Source organism: Erpetoichthys calabaricus, chromosome 4 (genome assembly GCF_900747795.2).
Source record: "Erpetoichthys calabaricus chromosome 4, fErpCal1.3, whole genome shotgun sequence".
NCBI classification, from domain to species: domain Eukaryota; kingdom Metazoa; phylum Chordata; class Cladistia; order Polypteriformes; family Polypteridae; genus Erpetoichthys; species Erpetoichthys calabaricus.
The window spans coordinates 83,345,253-83,365,199 of NC_041397.2; the positions used below are offsets into that span (position 1 = coordinate 83,345,253).

General features: G+C 35.5%; 1 protein-coding gene across 1 annotated transcript in view; it reads left to right on the top strand.

The window, feature by feature from the left end:
• The first annotated feature begins 7,666 nt into the window (after window positions 1–7,666).
• Window positions 7,667–19,947, top strand: part of obi1 (ORC ubiquitin ligase 1) — a 30,186-nt gene continuing 17,905 nt past the window's right edge. The window contains exons 1-4 of the mRNA XM_028799579.2: window positions 7,667–7,871; window positions 12,065–12,200; window positions 16,886–16,977; window positions 19,042–19,287. Coding sequence (XP_028655412.2) covers window positions 7,797–7,871; window positions 12,065–12,200; window positions 16,886–16,977; window positions 19,042–19,287 — 549 coding nt within the window. The 5' untranslated portion in view covers window positions 7,667–7,796. The remainder of the gene's footprint in view (window positions 7,872–12,064; window positions 12,201–16,885; window positions 16,978–19,041; window positions 19,288–19,947) is intronic.

Here is a 19,947-nt window from a genome sequence, read left to right on the forward strand (position 1 = left end):
TATTGTATACTGTCTCTGATTGAAATTATGTCTGTCTGTCATTTTAAATGCTGTTATTCCAGAATTGGCATCACTGTCAGTCTACCTTCAAGCGTTAACCAACAATCTGATAGAGAAATGATATAGGTGAATTGGGATGTGCGATGTTCCTTTGTTGTCATGTATGTTCATCTCATGATCAGCCTTGCTCATTAGTAACTTTCAAGTAAAGTTTCAAGAAATGCTTCCAATATTCCCTCTATGTGGATTTTAACAATCACTTCAATTTATTATGTTATCCTATCTATCATTTCTGTTTAATCTTGTACTACTATATATCTTCTGTGTTGTGCATGATGATAATCACATCCAGAACCTGTGGAATTTTAAAGGCTCTGGTACACCTAATTCTGTTTGTCATTATTAGATAGGAAAATTGTTTCTGTCTAGTGGAGATATTTTCAGGTCAACTGACAGGCAGGCAGGCAGGCAGTGTGGTGTAGTGGTTAAGGCTTTGGACTTCCAACCCTGAGGTTGTGGTTCCAAATCCTGTTATTGATACTGTGAGACCATGAGCAAGTGCCTTCACCTGCCTGTGATCCTATCGCAAAAGCAAAATAAATGCAACCAATTCTATCTCAAATGTTGTAAGTTGCCCTGAATATAATAACAACTGTAATCTTGAACACAAGATCATACTAAACATTTATGCTTCTTTTTACCTTTGAAAAAGCATCCCACTGAGTTACATTGGGACCTATGCATTCTTCACCTTGCCAGCCCTATGACTTATCAGTTGCTCTTATATTGTTTCAGGTGAGTGACATCTTTTTTCATGAATCTTTACTAAAACGTATTACTAACTCTTTGGCTCATCACAGACCTAAGGCCTAAGCCAAGCTTATTACTGAGCTTGGGTTGTTCCACAGCCTTATGATCTGCACTCTAGGTGAATGCCTAATTTGCCTTAATAGTGGCACCAGCCCTGGGTGTTGTCTTTTCTGAATTCTTATAAACTTATTATCATGCCTGTGGCTACCCATGATGTTTTGTTGCCTAGTACTAATTTGTCACCACAGTCACTTTTAATGATTGGGGCTATATTAAAAACAAATTATAATATCTCAGAAGCTTCTGTTAGTGTAAGCAAAGTCACAAAGTTTTTCCCAAGTTCTGAGTAAACATTTTCCTATGACTTAGAAGATGAACTTGCCATTTCAGAAACTGTAGATTGTAAGACAATAGAACATGATATTTTATTTTACACTTTTGCAAATATTGACTTTTATGCTACCAATATATTCTGCAAACCTCATCCCTCTGTACATTAGGAGCTGTTGATTATGTGACTCACACTTTGAAATCCTCATATAATGTGTTTTTATAAATGTTAGGCTTCTAATGTCCATTGACTTGAAGTACTCCGCAATTCCAATGAATAGCAAAGTAAGAAAATTCTTAAAACTCATACAATTCAGCATTAAACTTTAATATTTTTTAAGATCAAAAAGCTGTCTTCTCTGTTACAGACTTTCTAGATTCATGATAGGTTTGGGCTTCATGTTTGTAATAATTTCTTATGTAGTTTCTGAATAGAATACTGCCTTGAGTGAATATTTTGATAATTTTGATAAATTATGATAATCAGTAATCATGCGTAATTGTTGCATATTGATTAGCACATGGAAGTAAGAATTTCACAGTACTCTGTACATGTGATCATAATGACCATATAAATCTATTGACCTTCCACATTGCAAGTCTAACATAGCCCAATATGTGAGAATGTACTCTTCTATGAGACTTTCCAGGGTTGCTCCCAACCTTCAACCCATTACGTCCTGTATGGGCACACTGTGATGTTGAACTACCTAAGTGGGTTAAAAAATGGAGGGTCTTGGCTAGTGAGGAACATGCAGTGATTTGTAACCTACCTGACTGTTCTAAAATGTGTGATTGAGCATATGTTGGCTATTTTATTGTTTTATCCAAACTCTGCATGTGTATCTTGCTATTTTGTGCTTGAGCAAGTAGCAGTTTTTTTCAACAACTTTCAGTGTACATCTGTTTAGTTTCAGCTAGATGGATTACCTCCAAAATTGACCTTTTTTTAAAACACCTTTTTTATAGCTTATTTTTCCAAGGACAAATAACCAGGGACTACTATATAACATTTTGACTCATGTATAACAATCCTCATTAAAATGCTGATAACATTCTCTTATTTAATTAATCCAATTCTAGACATCCGTGACCCTAAACTGGATTGATCAGGTTTGACAATGTTTTGATATTTTACATTAAGTTAGTGATAAAGGAATGCTGAATTGGGATTGTACATCCATCCATCCATTATTCAACCCTCTGAATCCGAACACAGGGTCACGGGGGTCTGCTGGAGCCAATCCCAGGGCACAAGGCAGGAACCAATCCCGGGCAGGGTGCCAACTCACCACAGGACACACACAAACACACCCACACAGCAAGCACACACTAGGGCCAATTTAGAATCGCCAGTCCACCTAACCTGCATGTCTTTGGACTGTGGGAGGAAACCGGAGCGCCCAGAGGAAACCCACGCAGACACGGGGAGAACATGCAAACTCCACGCAGGGAGGACCCAGGAAGCGAACCCAGGTCCCCAGATCTCCCAACTGCGAGGCAGCAGCGCTACCCACTGCGCCACCGCGCCACCCCTGGGATTGTACAGATTAGTAAAAAAGTAATAATTACAATTCTACAACCTATCAAGTACAGATTTGGAGGAATAGATTGAAATTTGTGTTTATTTAGAATTTGATATTATAGACTTTGATGGACTGGCACCCGGTCAGGGTTTGTTCCTGCCTTGTGCCCTATGCTAACTTGGATAAGCTTCAGCAGACCTCGTGGCCCTATTCAGAACTAAACTGGTTAGAAATTGAATGAATGATTGAATCATATTACAGACTTGGATTGAAAGGCTTTTCAGTTGTTATTCGGTTAGGGAATATCAGGGACCCTGCTTCCCTGTGACCCTGCTCAGGATAAAGCAGGTTAGAAAAATGGATGGATGGGTAGATGGATGTATTTCCACAATAAATTGATGTTACATATTTATTTATTACCTTTACAAATACTGGATTTAATCGTCTACCTTGTCAATGCAATGCTTTCTGGTCTGGGTTACATACAATATTTTGAAACCTATTCATGATGTAAACTGCTTCATGAGATAACAACAGAATTTTAGAAGTCTCTGGGAACATACTCATAACTTAATGACTTCCAATCTAAGATAGATGCTGCACCCTTCTCCATTTTACACAGCTCACACATACAGTGCATCCGGAAAGTATTCACAGCACATCACTTTTTGCACATTTTGTTATGTTACAGCCTTATTCCAAAATGGATTAAATTCATTTTTTTTCCTCAGAATTCTAAACAAAACACCCCATAATGACAACATGAAAAAAGTTTACTTGAGGTTTTTGCAAATTTATTAAAAACTAGCAAAATACCCGCGCTTCGCAGCGGAGAAGTAGTGTATTAAAGAGGTTATGTAAACATATATATACATATACATATATACATATATATACATATCTACATATACACATATCTACATATACATATATATACATATATACATATATATATACATATACACATCCACACACATATATATATATATATATATATATATATATATATATATATATATATATATATATATACATACACACACATATCAACATATATATACACATACATATACACACATACATACACACACACATACACATATATACATATACACATACATACATAGTGCGTTGTAACATGGGCTGTGATTGTTACATGGGAGGGAGACGACAAATCACAGCTTCCCGCTTTCTAATCGGGCCTGTGTTTGGTGCTTTGACATATGCCCAGATACCACAGTATCTCCCCTTAGGAGAGGCGTTAGGCAAGTGTAATTGAATAGCGGTGCTGCAAGTTTAGCTTTACACCTGTTTTTAAGGCTTATTGACTGAAAGGGGCTTTCATGAAAAAAGTTAGGGCTTTGCTACAGGATACACCCTCCACAAGTTAAGGAAGTAAAAATAAAGGTATATATTTCTGTTTTATTTAAACCTTTTAAGTTTGTATGCGGGCAGTATGGTGGCACAGTGAAAGGTGCCAGTTAGGATACCCGGGTTCGCTTCCCTGCGTGGAGTTTGAATGTTCTCCCCGTGTCTTTCTGGGTTTCCTCCAGGTACTCCGGTTTCCTCCCACAGTCCAAAGACATGCAGGTTAGGTGCATTGGCGATTCTAAATTGTCTGTGGTGTGTGGGTGTGTGTGGGTGTGTGCGCCCTGCGGTGGGCTGGCACCTTGCCCGGGGTTTGTTTCCTGCCTTGTGCCCTGTGCTGGCAGGGATTGGCTCCTGTATTTAGGATATAGCGGGTTGGATAATGGATGGATGGACATTTGTATGCATAGCTCCATTTGCCCGTTTTCGTTTTTTTTCTTTCTTCAGTAATATTTCAGCAAACCCGGAGCTTGTCAGTTCAAATCCTGGTACTGACACCACTGTGTGACCCTGAGGAAGTCACTTCACCTGCCTGTGCTGCAAAAAACAAAAGTAATGTAACAAATTGTACCTCAGATGTTGCATGTTGCTGGAATAAAGGCATAAGTCAAATAGATAAATATGTATTATACACATAGGAACTATTCATTTATTTTCAGTTAAGTCATCTGCAGCAAACCTTTATAAATGAGGGTTTCTCCTTTTTAGATAGTGCAAACTGTTTCTTCTTCATTGAGGTTTTCTCTTGGAGAGCTTTTTTCATTTCATTGAAAATTAAAGCAGCAGCTGACAAAATATGTAGCTTTCTTATTAATTTTTCAACATTGTGTAGATACAAAAAAAGTAAAATGCATATGTTGTTTTTCTTTAAGGAGATTAAATATTACTGAAGAAAGAAAAAAAAAACTAAAACAGCCAAATGGGGCTATGCATACGAACTTAAAAGGTTTAAATAAAACAGAAATATATACCTTTATTTTTACTTCGTTAACTTGTGGAGGGTGTATCCTGTAGCAAAGCCCTAACTTTTTTCGTGAAAGCCCGTTTCAGTCAATAAGTCTTAAAAACAGGTGTAAAGATATTGACAATAAGCTACACAAACCCACCAAGACATGCAATCATTTAAATCAAGGCGCGAGTCGAAAAACTCCATCCCATACTATTAGTTAACGATTAACACATTTCTATATGTATTGTAAGCATACAATACAACTGATAATATGTTGCGCTTATTTATCTGGTATACCGACATTTTTGCGTTTAACGGCTGAAATCTAGCGTGGTTTGTGCCCTTCAGAATGAAAACAGTTTGCATTTACCTTTTTAATAAAAGGCGAGCTTTTAAGCCTGAGAAATCACCCCGTAAATGCACACATTTAATTGCACATGTGTTAATATGTATGCTTACATAGTATTAAAAGACACTCAACAATTAACGTCATTTACCTTCGTTCCCGTGTTTGAGTCGTGCTGTAAATCTCTTCCTTGTTTTCAGTTCACGTGACTCTGCCTCTTCCATTACAGTATATGGACAAAAAAGAGGTTCCAGTTATGACCATTACGCGTAGAATTTCGAAATGAAACCTGCCTAACTTTTGTAAGTAAGCTGTAAGGAATGAGCCTGCCAAATTTCAGCCTTCCACCTACACGGGAAATTGGACAATTAGTAATGAGTGAGTCAGTCAGTCAGTCAGTCAGTCAGTCAGTCAGTCAGTCAGTCAGGGAGTGAGTCAGTGAGGGCTTTGCCTTTTATTAGTATAGATTAAAAAATTGAGAAAACACATGTACATAAGTATTCACAGCCTTTGTCGTGAAGCTCGAAACTGAGCTCAGGTGCATCCTGTTTCTCCTGATCATCCTTGAGATGTTTCTGCAGCTTAATTGGAGTCCACCTGTGGTAAATTCAGTTGACTGGACATGATTTGGAAAGGCACACACCTGTCTATATAAGGTCCCACAGTTGACAGTTCATGTCAGAACACAAACCAAGCATAAAGTCAAAGGAATTGTCTGTAGACATCCGAGACAGGATTGTCTTGAGGTACATATCTGGGGAAGGTTACAGAAAAATTTCTGCTTCTTTGAAGGTCCCAATGAGCACAGTGGTCTCCATCATCCGTTAAGTGGAAGAAGTTCAAACCACCAGGACTCTTCCTAGAGCTGGCCGGCCATCTAAACTGAGCGATCGGGGGAGAAGGGCCTTAGTCAGGGAGGTGACCAAGAACCCAGAGGTCCTCTGTGGAGAGAGGAGAACCTTCCAGAAGGACAACCATCTCTGCAGCAATCCACCAATCAGGCCTGTATGGTAGAGTGGCCAGACGGAAGCCACTCCTTAGTAAAAGGCAAATGGCAGCCCGCCTGGAGTTTGCCAAAAGACACCTGAAGGACTCTCAGACCATGAGAAAGAAAATTCTCTGGTCTGATGAGACAAAGATTGAACTCTTTGGTGTGAATGCCAGGCACCATGTTTGGAGGAAACCTGGCACCATCCCTACAGTGAAGCATGTTGGTGGCAGCATCATGCTGTGGGGATGTTTTTCAGTGGCAGGAAGTGGGAGACTAGTCAGGATAAAGGGAAAGATGACTGCAGCAATGTACAGAGACATCCTGGATGAAAACCTGCTCCAGAGTGCTCTTGACCTCAGACTGGGGCGACAGTTCATCTTTCAGCAGGACAACGACCCTAAGCACACAGCCAAGATATCAAAGGAGTGGCTTCAGGACAACTCTGTGAATGTCCTTGAGTGGCCCAGCCAGAGCCCAGACTTGAATCCGATTGAACATCTATGGAGAGATCTTAAAATGGCTGTGCACCGACGCTTCCCATCCAACCTGATGGAGCTTGAGAGGTGCTGCAAAGAGGAATGGGCGAAACTGGCCAAGGATAGGTGTGTCAAGCTTGTGGCATCATATTCAAAAAGACTTGAGGCTGTAATTGCTGCCAAAGGTGCATCGACAAAGTATTGAGCAAAGGCTGTGAATACTTATGTACATTTGATTTCTCAGTTTTTTTATTTTTAATAAATTTGCAAAAACCTCAAGTAAACTTTTTTCACGTTGTCATTATGGGGTGTTGTGTGCAGAATTCTGAGGAAAAAAATGAATTTAATCCATTTTGGAATAAGGCTGTAACATAACAAAAGGTGGAAAAAGTGATGCGCTGTGAATACTTTCTGGATGCACTGTATACTGTACTTCCCACAACAATAAAAGACTTAAGGATATGGCATATACAGTACAGTCACCCAATTCCTGTCATCAAACTTTTTAAATCTATACAGTAGACAAGATCATACGTAGCCGCCATTTCAGAGCGCATATTTAAGCGTTATACAGGCTAAACGTTATTCTTCAGTTTAAAGAAATTCATGTGGAAGGAGTCGTGGTCTCGGTTTAGTTAGGCAAGTAACCCTAAAGTTTGAAAATAATTTGGAATTTTTTAGTATTTTTAATAATAGTTTCGTTGTTCATTTTAACAGTAGTGATTCTGAAACATCGAAATTAGTATATAAAAAATTATGAGGTCATAAATAAATATAGCTTATTTTTATTGAAGGCTCTTCAAAGGCGCGTGACATTGGTTCTGATGCTGAAACGTATCGCGATTTGTCAATTGAAACAAGTGTCGAGCGTTCTCTCGTACAGTTTGTACTTCGGAACTTTCCGTAATGGCTGGAGCATTTCGTTCTCAGAGTTTGGGCGGAGTTTGTCCGACGCAGAAGGAATTCTGTGTGCTTGTGACAACGGCGGGAATTTAATGCAATGATGGCTCAGAGCATCCAAAACGTGACTCTCTCCCTAACGTTGCCTATATCGTGTTTGGTTTGCCTTGGAAAGGTAGGAGAAAGATGTACTGAATGCATGCCTTATTATTGCATCCTGTACGATTGCTTAAGTGAGTTTGGTTGCGGATCAGTAGCTCATTGGTGTAAGAAATGTGGAAAGAATTGAGCTTGCTTGCCTTCATTTAAATGCATTACCTGTGTTATTAATATATTTAACGTGTCATATTGTGTTCAATGTAGACGGGCCTTTTACCAAACACATTTAAACATATCGTGTTCGTTCAGCGTGGACGGGCTACTTCACGTGTATTTCTTAGAAGGCAAGAGGTGGAGGGGTGGTCAGTCACATTGATCTTATTAACTGTATTATGTCTTGGATTTCAAAATTACACTGTCTGAAATGAGTATTCATTCAGCTTTTTACATGTTAGTGCAATATTGGTAAATAGAAAAGATGGCCTCATTTAAAAAAAAGCAGTAAGGTGGCTCACATCACAGCTAACAGTACCACAATCTTGCATTACAACGAGAAGTATTTTGTAGAGGTCAGCATGCATCTGCAAAACTCCACGCGAAAATAAAACGACGCATAAGTAAAAAGAGAAAGTTTTCTCCACGGGTAAAGTCACACTTTGTCTATAAACTTTGTTTTTTAACGTGAAATGAAGCTTTGCGTATTTTTTTTGTTTATATTTTACACCGCTCCTTTGTCCCTTGCGCTTTGCAAATGCAGAGCTGAAATGCTACAACTTTCACCAATTCCTTTTCCAAGTTGAGCATACAACAAAAGCGAACTGATTTGCCTGTGCTTGCAGCAGTGAGTTAGAAGCGGAAACTCAGCTGACAGTCTTTTGTTTTCCATTGAAGTGCCTTTAGCCACTAGGCCATGCTGCTTTTAGTCTATCACAGAAAAGTTCCCATGTTCTTACAGTGTCGCATTTTAGAATACAAAAGCCCTGATTAGAGTACAATAAAGATAAAAGGTGATAAGAGAAATTGCAGGTAATATAGGCAAGTTTCTGTTTTTATATACTCTGTTTGGCATTGATTATATTAAAAACTAAGCATTTCTTAAATGAAAAGTCAACCCTAATTTGCAGTACAGTATACGAGGAAAAGTATAATTATTACTGTAAGAGTTTGTGCCTTGTTAGGTTAAGATATAATGAGACCTGTTGTAATATTAAAATAATGTGTTTGTTGATTTATTAATACATCCATTTATTAATACATTTAGTTTATTAATTTATTAAAATAAACTTGGTTCAGTGCCTAAGCAGATTTTAAAAAAAATATACATCTGTTGAATAACAAAAGGAAACCAAGGATGTCTTCTAACATCAAAACTTAAACTTGTTTCAAAATAAAATAGATTTAATGTTGTATTATTATAAATACTTCCTAACAGGAGTGTAACATGCTTTTGTGTTTACTGTGAAATTTTTGTTAAGTTGAAAGTAGCTGGTTGTTTTCTGTCTCTTGTATGATCGTTGAGTGTGAAACATAGTGTTGTATTTTTTTCCTGTTGTATGTTTTTCCAAGTTTATTATGGGGGAACAAAATACTATAAATGTTTTAAAATGAATATTTTAGATTGATTGGCAACCGTATTTGTCTATATGGCCATGTATCTGGATTGATGGACCCTGACGAAGGCAGTTCCTCACCCAATGCTATGGTGTCAGTCTCTAGTGTCATTATTGGAATTAGTGTTTTCAGAAATTGTACATAAAATTAAGTAAAGCTACTGTATCTGATGTATTCAATGAACATTTTCTGTTAAGTTGTTTCCCATTATAAAAGATGTTAGACTTTAAGACACACATGAAGATGATGCACTTAAGATATAGTATGTGACAGTAGTATCTATCAATCTATCTATCTGTAGTCAGTCAGGAAGAAGAAATTCTTCCAATAAAACGAACCATTGCTAGTGTTTGAGAGTAACATGTTGCCTTTACTCTGTTGCTCCTAGTTAGTAGTTAAAATAATTAGAACCATAGAGAATTTGTCAGGTAGCTTGAGTGAACAGTAACTTAAGTAGCCCTTGCCTCAAATTCAGTCATTCGTGTCTATACTGAAAATTAAAAAAAAAAAAATTCTCCTCTTTGTACACCAGAGGCAGAAATTTCAGCATTCATGAACTTCTACAATTTTTAAAAAGCACAAGCCAGTGTGGTTTTTTTTCTTTCATTTGTATAGCTAGCTTGTAAACTAATTTGGTAGATAATTTATATCAAACTGTTTGTTTTCTAAGCAGTTAAGTGTTAGTGTTAACCATGGAACATATGTAACTCGCTAGCTGTGCTAGAAAACCATGCTAGTTGTTCTAGAATCTGAATATGTAAGGTTTTCTAGTTAATGTCATCTGATTTAGATGTTCTAAAATAATCAATCATTACTATTATTTATAGAAGTTGTGTTATCTAGCTTTGAATCAGGTGGACTGATAGATAAAAAAACATTTCTTAGTGTGTAGATGAGAGTGCAACAGGTAGCAATCATTTAAGTTTAGATTTGGGAGTGTCTGTATGTTAAAGACGGCACTTCAGAGTTAATTTAATCTGAAATGCAAAAGGTTATGTTTTCAAAACGTAAAAGCAGCATCAAAGTGTTCTGAGTAGTTTTTTGACCTGACATTTTATATTTTAATCAAGTAAACTTTTGATTGAGTACTATTACTTGAGTATTGGTTTGGGCTACATTCTCCATCTCAGATCAATGCTTTCATGGTTACACACTAGTATGAAACAACATTCTAAAAATCTGCTGCATTGTAAATTACTTTGTTCTTTCTCAAAGAAAATATATATTTTTAAAAATGCTAATTATTTCAGTTCTGCTCATATTTCTTAACTAACCACTCCCTTCTGCAACACTATATGTACATACAGCACCAAATAGAATTAAGTTAGATGCCACGGTAATGAACGCTTCTACAGCAGTCCACATGGTAATACATTTAGAGGTACCTGACAGCATTCATTATCATGTAAGCACTGTGAAAACCTTGTCTTGGCTAGCTCAGAGTCAAACATTTGGAGAGCTAATATGTTGTACACATTTTGCTAGATAACTAGCTAGCCACAGAACCCATACTTGCAAGCTAATTCACTTTGTGCAACTGTGAGGCATCCAGGAAATGAATGGTGAGAAAGTAATACAAGATGGTATGTCTTGATAAAATTGGACACTGTGTCCTGCCATAGTCCGAGACTAAACCCAGAAGTGTTTGATAAGCTGGTGTTTAGTGGTGAAAACCTGTTGTCTAACTAGTTTCTTACAAATTATATTTCGTTTTCATGCTATATTTAAAATGTATATGTTTTTATGCAAGTGCATACTATAGATAATATTTAGTACAAAGCATGCAAGCTGTTTAGAATAAATATTCAAATCTAATTCCCAGGATAATATTGTAAGAATATGGATATTGCAGCACTTTTGTTTTTGTTTTTATTTATTGTACTATACAATATGTATTTATTTTCATCTATTTTTATAAAATTTTAAAGCTTTTGGGGAGCCTTTTTAATTCTTTGTGAATTTTATTGCAGTGTTTTTGTGACTGATTGTCTTTTTGTTTTGTACATACAGTAAAGAATAATTCTTAGGGATTTTAGCCATCTTTTCATATACAGGGTGATTCAAAAAAATTCATCCAATTTCAAAATGATTTATTTCTCTTGCAAATCATTGCAGAACAATGTAGTAAATTGTAAATGGTTTAGGTGAGCATAAAGTTTTTTATGTAATTTTACAAGAGCTCAGTATGATCTCTTCCAGCTGTACGGACAACATCAATGCGATAGTCAAATTCATCCCATACTCAATTGAGCATGTTGGGTGTTACTGTACTGTCGGCTCTTTCAATGCGATTTCGGAGATCATCCATCATTGTTGGGAGTGGTGGCACATAAACATTGTACTGTCACAAAAAAACTTGCACAGCGTGAGATCTGGTGATCTTGGGGGCCAGAAGTGGAGTACCAAATCATGGGCTCCTTTACGGCCAATCCAACGATGAGGAAGCTCATTGTTGAAAAATGCGCAGACAGAAGGGAGCCATCTTCCAGTGACAGTCAGAAACTCTATGACCCCCTCTTTCAATTGGTATGTGATTGGTTCCTAGGCACCTCACGGTTGTAAAAATGTGGCACTTTGAATTCGGATGAATCTTTTTTGAATCACCCTGTACATTAAAGAGTGACATTCTTTGAAGTCCATTTTTTTTTTCTCCCAAAGGTGCGTCGCCCAGTTATCTGCTCCAATAATCATGTGTTTTGCTCTACTTGTATTGAAGAGTGGCTGAAGAGAAATAGCCAGTGTCCTACCTGCAGGATACCCATCACCTCAGAAAACCCTTGCAGAGAAATAATAGGTCAGTTGTATGGTTTTTTTTTTTTTTTTTTAAGTTCATGAAGTCTTTACTAGTGATTGCTAGTTCTTTTGCTTTTTCTATTTTCATCTTTTATTTAATACTACATTCATAAAAAGTTGCTCAGACATATCTACAGTGAAATAAAAACATACTGTTGCTATTGATTATAATGAAAGCAAGCAAGGCTGTAAAAATAATTTTTCTCTGCATCACTTAATATTATCATCTTTATAAAGAAAATATGTACGTTTACTTGGAAATGAATTTTTCAAAAAGGTTTTTTCAGCTTTCTTATTCCCATTCTTGTATAGTTTTTCTGGGTTACAAGACCAGTCCAAAATGCTATTGATGTGGACCCCCAAGTACTTGTAGGAGTGCACTGCCTCTACATCTACCCCCTGTTTAGTGATCGGATGTTAGAGGCTCTTTGGAACAATCAAAGTCAATAACTAGTTCCTTTTTTTTTTTTTTTTTTTTTTTTTTTTTTTTGGTGCTGTTAAGTTGCAGGCCGTACTTTCTGCACCAAAAAGCATTGTTCTCCACCTGTCTTCTAAAATTTCTCTCACTGCCATTAACATTGCACACCTTTTGTGCAGAATCATCTGAAAATTGTTGCAAGTGACATGATCTGGTGTACAGAATGAAGAGAAAAGGAGATGGGAATTTTTTCTGTTGGTGCTCTAGTTTTATTTACGTCTGTATCAGAAACTCAGTTGTTGAGTCTTACAAACTGCGGTCTGCCCACAGATTGTCTGTTATTCTGGACACCTTTAATAAGCTGTACATTAAGATCAATATACAATTTTCAAAATCTCAGACAATAATTACAGGAATTTTTTTTGAATGACCTATAATTTAACTTTGTCAGTCAGACTTTATTTTGTGTTTTGTTTTGTACTATCTTCTTCTCCCCATGGACAGATTCTGAATGACACTGTTTTTGAAAATTACTTTTGTTAAATTTTCTTTTTAGTAAAGCAAAATATTTAAATGATCTCTTACAGGATTTAATTATTTGCTGAAATTACAGTTTGTGACTACTGGTGTTGATCAGTGAAATTCTCTAAAGTGTTTTTTGTAGCAAATGTACTGTGTTAGCCAGTGATCTAGTTTGGCGAGATATTTTCCTGGAAATTCATGAGTAGAAATTTCATACGTGCTTACTGTAAGATAGTAAACTGCTGACATGCCCATCACTGGGTTGCAAGCACACAGGAGAGGAAAGAAAATCCCATTGCACGCAACAGTACTGTCTAATATTTTTTCTGTCTCTAACCACACTTATTTTACTAAGGGGAAACCTTGCTCTTCCACTCCCGGTTGTTTCACTCCAACCCCCCCCTAATTTCTATCAGTTTAAAAATAAATAAATAAATAAATAAAGACTACAGTATTTTCATTTAATGAGTACATTGACTGACCATAATGAGAATATTGCCAGTATTGCCACCAAATGTATAACACTGATCCCTGTGGCTGGAAGCATAACATGCAAGTTAGCCATGTACCCAGCTAGATCCCAAAACAAGCCTTAAAGCAGCCCTTCCCATCCCTTCATCAGAGAACATAGGGCACACTATCAAATAATAATAATAATAAAGATTTATTGCTATTTACAAGGCATTTGTTTCTTATTGATAAAAGTTTCTGCATAGACAAATAGTAACCAAAGCAGATGTTCTAGCTGCACCTGGAGCTGGGTCAAACAATGGCACGAGCCAGTCCCACGCTTCCCCTTTGTGCCACAGCCTCTGTATGCCTCAAGAAGGGAACTCTGTGGTAGAGATTGTTGTCCTGACACTACCGCCTAAGAGACAAGTAGCTTCTTTGTAAGGTCTGCGTTACTGTTATGTAGTTGTTTTAAATTGTGGTATCACGCATATGAATGAGGGAGTTGAAGTAATAGCGCGATTAATCACTTTTTAATACCACGCCATACAAAGCTTAAATAAAAGTATGGAGGCTTCGCATTGATATTCAGATAGTAATGAACATGGTTGTCTTTTTCCATTCGTCAGTTTTCTACCTGGCTTGTCCAGTTCATGGTTTTGAGAAGGAGATGCTTATCTTGGCTCCCCTGGATGCAAAATAGGACACTGTCTTGGATGGGGTCCCAAGCTTGCATACTATACTTATTCTTATGGAGCTAATTTAGAGTTGTTGTGTAATCTATCTTGCATATCTTTGGGGTGTGGGAGAAAAACAGAATATAATCCCCAGGAAACTTCACATATATCCATGTCTAGTATACAGAAATTACTAAATACACTGTTCAATGAGTTTTTTCTTATATAAATATTTTTACTTAGTGTTTCAGAATGTCTATATTTGCCAGACATTCTTGTCGGTTAGCTGTCATAGTTTTGAAGCACTGGGCAGATCTTTCCAACAACATAAAACATTTCAATTGATGGCATATAATTGCACAGTCACAGAGTTAATAAATACAGCTAAAATATCACACTTCATTGTTGAAAATGAATAGGAAAACCCTAAATGCTTGTTCTGGATTTTAAAGCCAAAGTAATATTCTTTAATAAAGCAGCTAAAATACAACATATAACACCTACTTGTCAGGTGCAAGAGTGAATGGGATGCAGTTTCTAGTTACAAGCAGTTGCTACTTTTAAGGAAAGTCTAGTTAGTGTGCTAATTTTAATTAGTTATATAGGCATAAGCTGTAACAAAGTCTGATCATGTGTATGAGTCATCTTGAAAACTTTTTTTTTTCTTTTCTTACAAAAGTATTTGGAAAGTTGAGACTACAAAAGTGACTTGAAAAGTGCATTGTTGCAAAAAAGCTTTACATTATTTGTGTAAATGAAAATATATTTAATAATCTTGGTATTTACTGATTTTTATTTTTCCAGTTACGATAGCACAATGAGAAAAAGAAAAATATTTGCTTTTTTTTTATTTTCGTGTTGATTTTGATTTTTTGATCCCTGAGTTGGATTAAGTGGAGTTGAAAATATTATGTTACTGTAATATCATTAAGTGAACTGATCTTGCACTGCATAAAGGAATACATGTAGTATAGCTGCTTCCTGTTGTAGTTGCTGAACCTCCTGCAGCAGTTTTTATAGAAAGCATATACAGAGCTTTTATGAACTTTCTATTTACTTGCAAATAATCTGACGGCAGCCGTGGATTGCTTAGCAATTGTTTGTTTTTATTATTTTTTTCCATTTACAAGAAGGTTTTCATACATTTGTCAATTTCTTTTAGGGCAACCAAGAACTGTAGTGTTAGAATTAGACAAAATTAGGAACTTCTTGTTTTACCACATTTCTTTTGTTTAAAATTAGTGGTCATCAGAATCAAAGAATATAGTAAACCAGAGACTTTTAGCAGCACTAAGAATTGACCCAGGAAGTTTTATCACTAGGAACACTCAACCGGACAACAGTAATAAATGTTTTCTAAATATAACACCTAAATGTAAGCAGAGTATCGATTTTAATAAACTCAGTTTTACTGTTTTAACCAAACAAGATGGTTAAAGTTTAACTATGAATAAAAAAGACTCTATTTAACAGCCTTTTTTTTTTTTTTATATAAATATAGCTAAATGGACAAGTTTTTTGAATTGTTGTGGTATAGCTGAATGGGTGTTCCTGACTTGTGACTCCTTCAATAACATAAAGGAAAAAAAAAACTTAGCTAAAAATGCCATTTTTGTGGTTGAATTGTATTTGAAACGACACTATACACATTAAATAATTTGAGTTTGCTGTTAATTTTCAGAAAGAAATTATAGCTTTTCTTTAATTGCTTTTTATGAGGATCAAGATTGCAGTTCAGTGGGGACTGTGTGTTTCTCTCAAAAGTGGGAATGTGAAATGTTAAAAATGAGAAGTCTGAAAACCTCCATTGCTCATGAACACAGTAGTAACTGTATTGTGCTATAATACAAGAGTAAGGAATGAGCACAACTCTTACAGAAAAGATCATAACCTATTTTATAAATGTATTTTCCTGGCTCTGATCTTCACTGTTTACATTTGGACCTGAAGCTGAAAAAAATGAAGTCTTAAAAGTCACTAATTATGTTTTTAAGGGTGACCAATGGGTACCTTTCCTGATGCAAGACTCTAAATTGAAGTGTTAATTTGCTCTTATATTGCAAGCACAATCTTGGTCAAAAAAAATCTTTTTGGTGACAGTTGTTTTTAGTAACAAAATCCAATCAAGAAAAACGTTTCTAGAGAAAGGGAAAAGGTGGTAATGTCTGGCATCATGTAGTGTCTAGAAATCGAAACAACAGAGGAAAAAAAATGTGATATAACAGTAATTTTCCAAACTAGGCCTTTTGTACTTTGGCTTAATATTTTGTGAAGTACCAAAAGTAAATGAGTATATAGAACTGTATTTTTCAAATATGTTGAAATCCTTTTTGTTCATTTTTGGTAGTCACTGGGGTTGAGGGGGTTGTTGCCTCTTTGCTTCACGAAAATTGTTTTAAATTATTGCCTAGTCAGTATCTGCATTGAGTTTGTCCATTTTGTTTTTTTAAATCTGGGAAAAAACATGTTGGGTTGATTGGCATAAAGGGATTTTTAAGTATACCTAAGTGGCTGGTTCTTGTCTAGTCAATGATGCATATAGATGTATTACTATTTAACTTGTATAGAGACATTTTATGTCTGTTTTCAATAAATAAGTTGATTTTGATGCTTTTATAGGTGCTTCAAATGAATGCGAGACAAGTGATAGCCGATCTGTTCGAAAGCATCTTCGAAAGACACGACTTGAATTGCTTCACAAAGAATTTGAGGTAATTGTGATGAAATACTTCCTTTATTTCAAATAATGCTTTATTACTGATGTAGTACAAGCCATAGCAGTGATCTCATTACCTGCAAGGGAAATGGTAAGCTATCTGTAGCACATCTAGATCTGTAACAAGTTGGATGGACCAAAACAGACTAATATTTGGTAATAGACACTTGTACTTGACATTTATATATTCTTATTTCTTTGGTGTATTATACATGAGGTGTAAAGGATGTTTAGCATAATTATTTACACTCTGCTTAATTAGGGAAGTGCTTATGTTCTATTATTTGGCCTTTGTCAGATTTACCACTACTCATAAGCAAGTATGTGATAAAGCAACAGTTCAAAATATTAAGTATTTTTATGTTATTAATTATTCAGTAGACTGTATTTTATTAATTTTATTCTTATTGGCTGATGTAAAAAAATGAAAGCGTGAGGTATATGGAGTCGAGATTGGTGAGACAGGACATTATAAGTTATTTTTTTCTTAATCATGTTTGGTTATTTATTCCACTGTCTTGCAGAACCTGCCGTGTAGAAGCCTTATGTTCTATTTTAAGGCATTATATTTTTTAATTTTTACAGTCAAGTGCAGACAGTTGCTACCTGTTCATTTTTTGTAACAAAATAAGACATTGTTTAAACATAAATAAATACAAAAATTAATAAAATCCTTGAAAATACACACATTTTAAGCCCTAAAACATGTACACAAAACATTTATCCAAAATATATGTGGTATAAAGGAAAATAGTCCTTGTCATATTTACAAGCTACAATTCTAATAAAATGTTCATATCAAGAAAATGCAAGGCTAATATGCCCTACAGATTATGAATAATATAAGCAAGTTTGTCAAGTTTTTAGCAAGCATATTTCTTACTAAGCAGAGAGGGCAAATTCTTTTTCTTTTTGTTTTGAAATTTTGAATTAGGACAATCTCAGCTTCTGTATTAAAAACAAGCTCACTTGCTGTCATCACTTAAGACAGGAAGTGTTTGGTTAAATTAAAGGGAAAAATACCAGGTCTAAAGCCATTAAAAACAGTCTCTTTAGATTTCTGGGTAAGATGTGCCTCTTTGTCAGTGGAACCCCATTTCTTCAACTCTACGTTCCACTGGATAATATACACATTTGGGGTTTCTTTCTATACACAGGGAAACTGCCCAGGTAAATTCTCAGTGTATTATTCCACTTTCTTTCTTTAATGTAAAGACCAATAATTGGGTCTTCTCGCTCTCTGTTTACTGGAAGATGTTCTGGAAATAAAACGACATGTGCAATTCCTTAAGTAACAGAGTTCTTTACCATAATAAATGTGCAGTGCTTCTTCATGCAAACTTAGAAAAAGCAGATCGTTTTTTGAGATGATAAAATTTACTGATCAGTGATTGAGTCATTTGGAGTTGAAACTGGCTGATTTAGATCAGCAGCTGATTACTTAGACCATCACCAGTTATTTTTAAAATGTACATTATTACAAATGTGAAGAGTGGTGGTGGAGGCTTAATGGCTTTGGATATTATTTAAATCTTTTAAGTCAATGTGTGCAATTAATCAGCTGATACAGCAAAATTTGGTTATAGTCCTTGCTGATAAAAATGATACTTACTACCAGTTATAAAATCTGGGTAAAAGATTTACATACTCTTATTTTATTACTATGACTTTGATAATAAGGTTCAGAACAGTTTTCATATCTTTAGCTCTTTTTTCCTATTTGTAGTGAATTTGGGCACTTACCTCAAAATTATTAAGGGTTAGGATGATTTTTGAAGTTATCATTACTTTTGTGTTTTAAACAAGTTATTTCTGTTGGTTTCAACATGTAGTTAAGATATTGTGCAAGGTGCTCCACTAGATGTGGAGATTAAAATGGTAACTTTGGGTTGTCTTGCAGATCTGTGTGCACATAAAAACGAGCAAAAAGTACTACTTTTAAGTTGCATGTTTTTTCTGGGATTTGCTCATATTGTGGGGCTAATGAAAGGTATAAACAACCATAGTTTTTGAAGAAAGACTACTTGTGAAGTCAAAATGTTTTTCTTTGTTATTATAGGATGAAATAGAGACTCTTCAAAATGAAAATGAAGAGCTGAGAAACAAAAACTTAAACTTGGAGTTACAATTGAAACCTGTCCTTTACCCTGCAAACCAGTCATTATCAAGTAAAAGTGAGAATGCTGAGCAAAAGAGAGAGGATAAAACTGTTGATCCCGGATTTTTGGAGGAGTGGACAAGTAAACTCAAAGCTGCTAGTGATCTTTATGAGAAAGTGAAAACTGATATGGAAAAGCTGAAAGAGGTAATAATAAGCCGTATGTATCTCTAGATTTAAAGGCTTTCGAATACTGTTTTGTTCAGCACAGTTAGGGGTTCTTTAGCAGCTTGTTAATTAAATACTGTGTTTTTAAAACTACCATGTATTTATCTGTAGAATATTTATACAATCAAATGAGATTATCATAGAATTAGAGAAGACTTCCAGGAGGAGAACACTTAAATTTAGTTTTCTTTCTGCTTAACTAAACTTGTTTCAAATTTTATTTTTCCTAGAGGAAAATTTAATTTTTAGTAGAGATTTTTATAAACTGACCACAGTATCACCTAAATATAAGAGGCTAAATAAAACAGACATATTGTTATTATAATGATATACAGCACTGTACAAGGATATTTCTGATATATCAAACTAATGTGAAGAAGATTAAAGTTAATTTACCATAAGCCCTCAACCACTGATTGCCATGAATATGATACCTTTAAGAATTCTAAATTAAAGCTGAAACTCTCTATTAAAGAAAAATTTAAGAAAATTAACTTAGGTTAGAATGACTGGATTATATACTGTACAAGCTTAAATTCAGAGTGTATTGGATACATTCTGTTTAAAAAGGGTACACGCAATTTTCAGCACCACACACTTGTTAAACTGATTTGGGCTGTTACATCTGTTTTACTTACA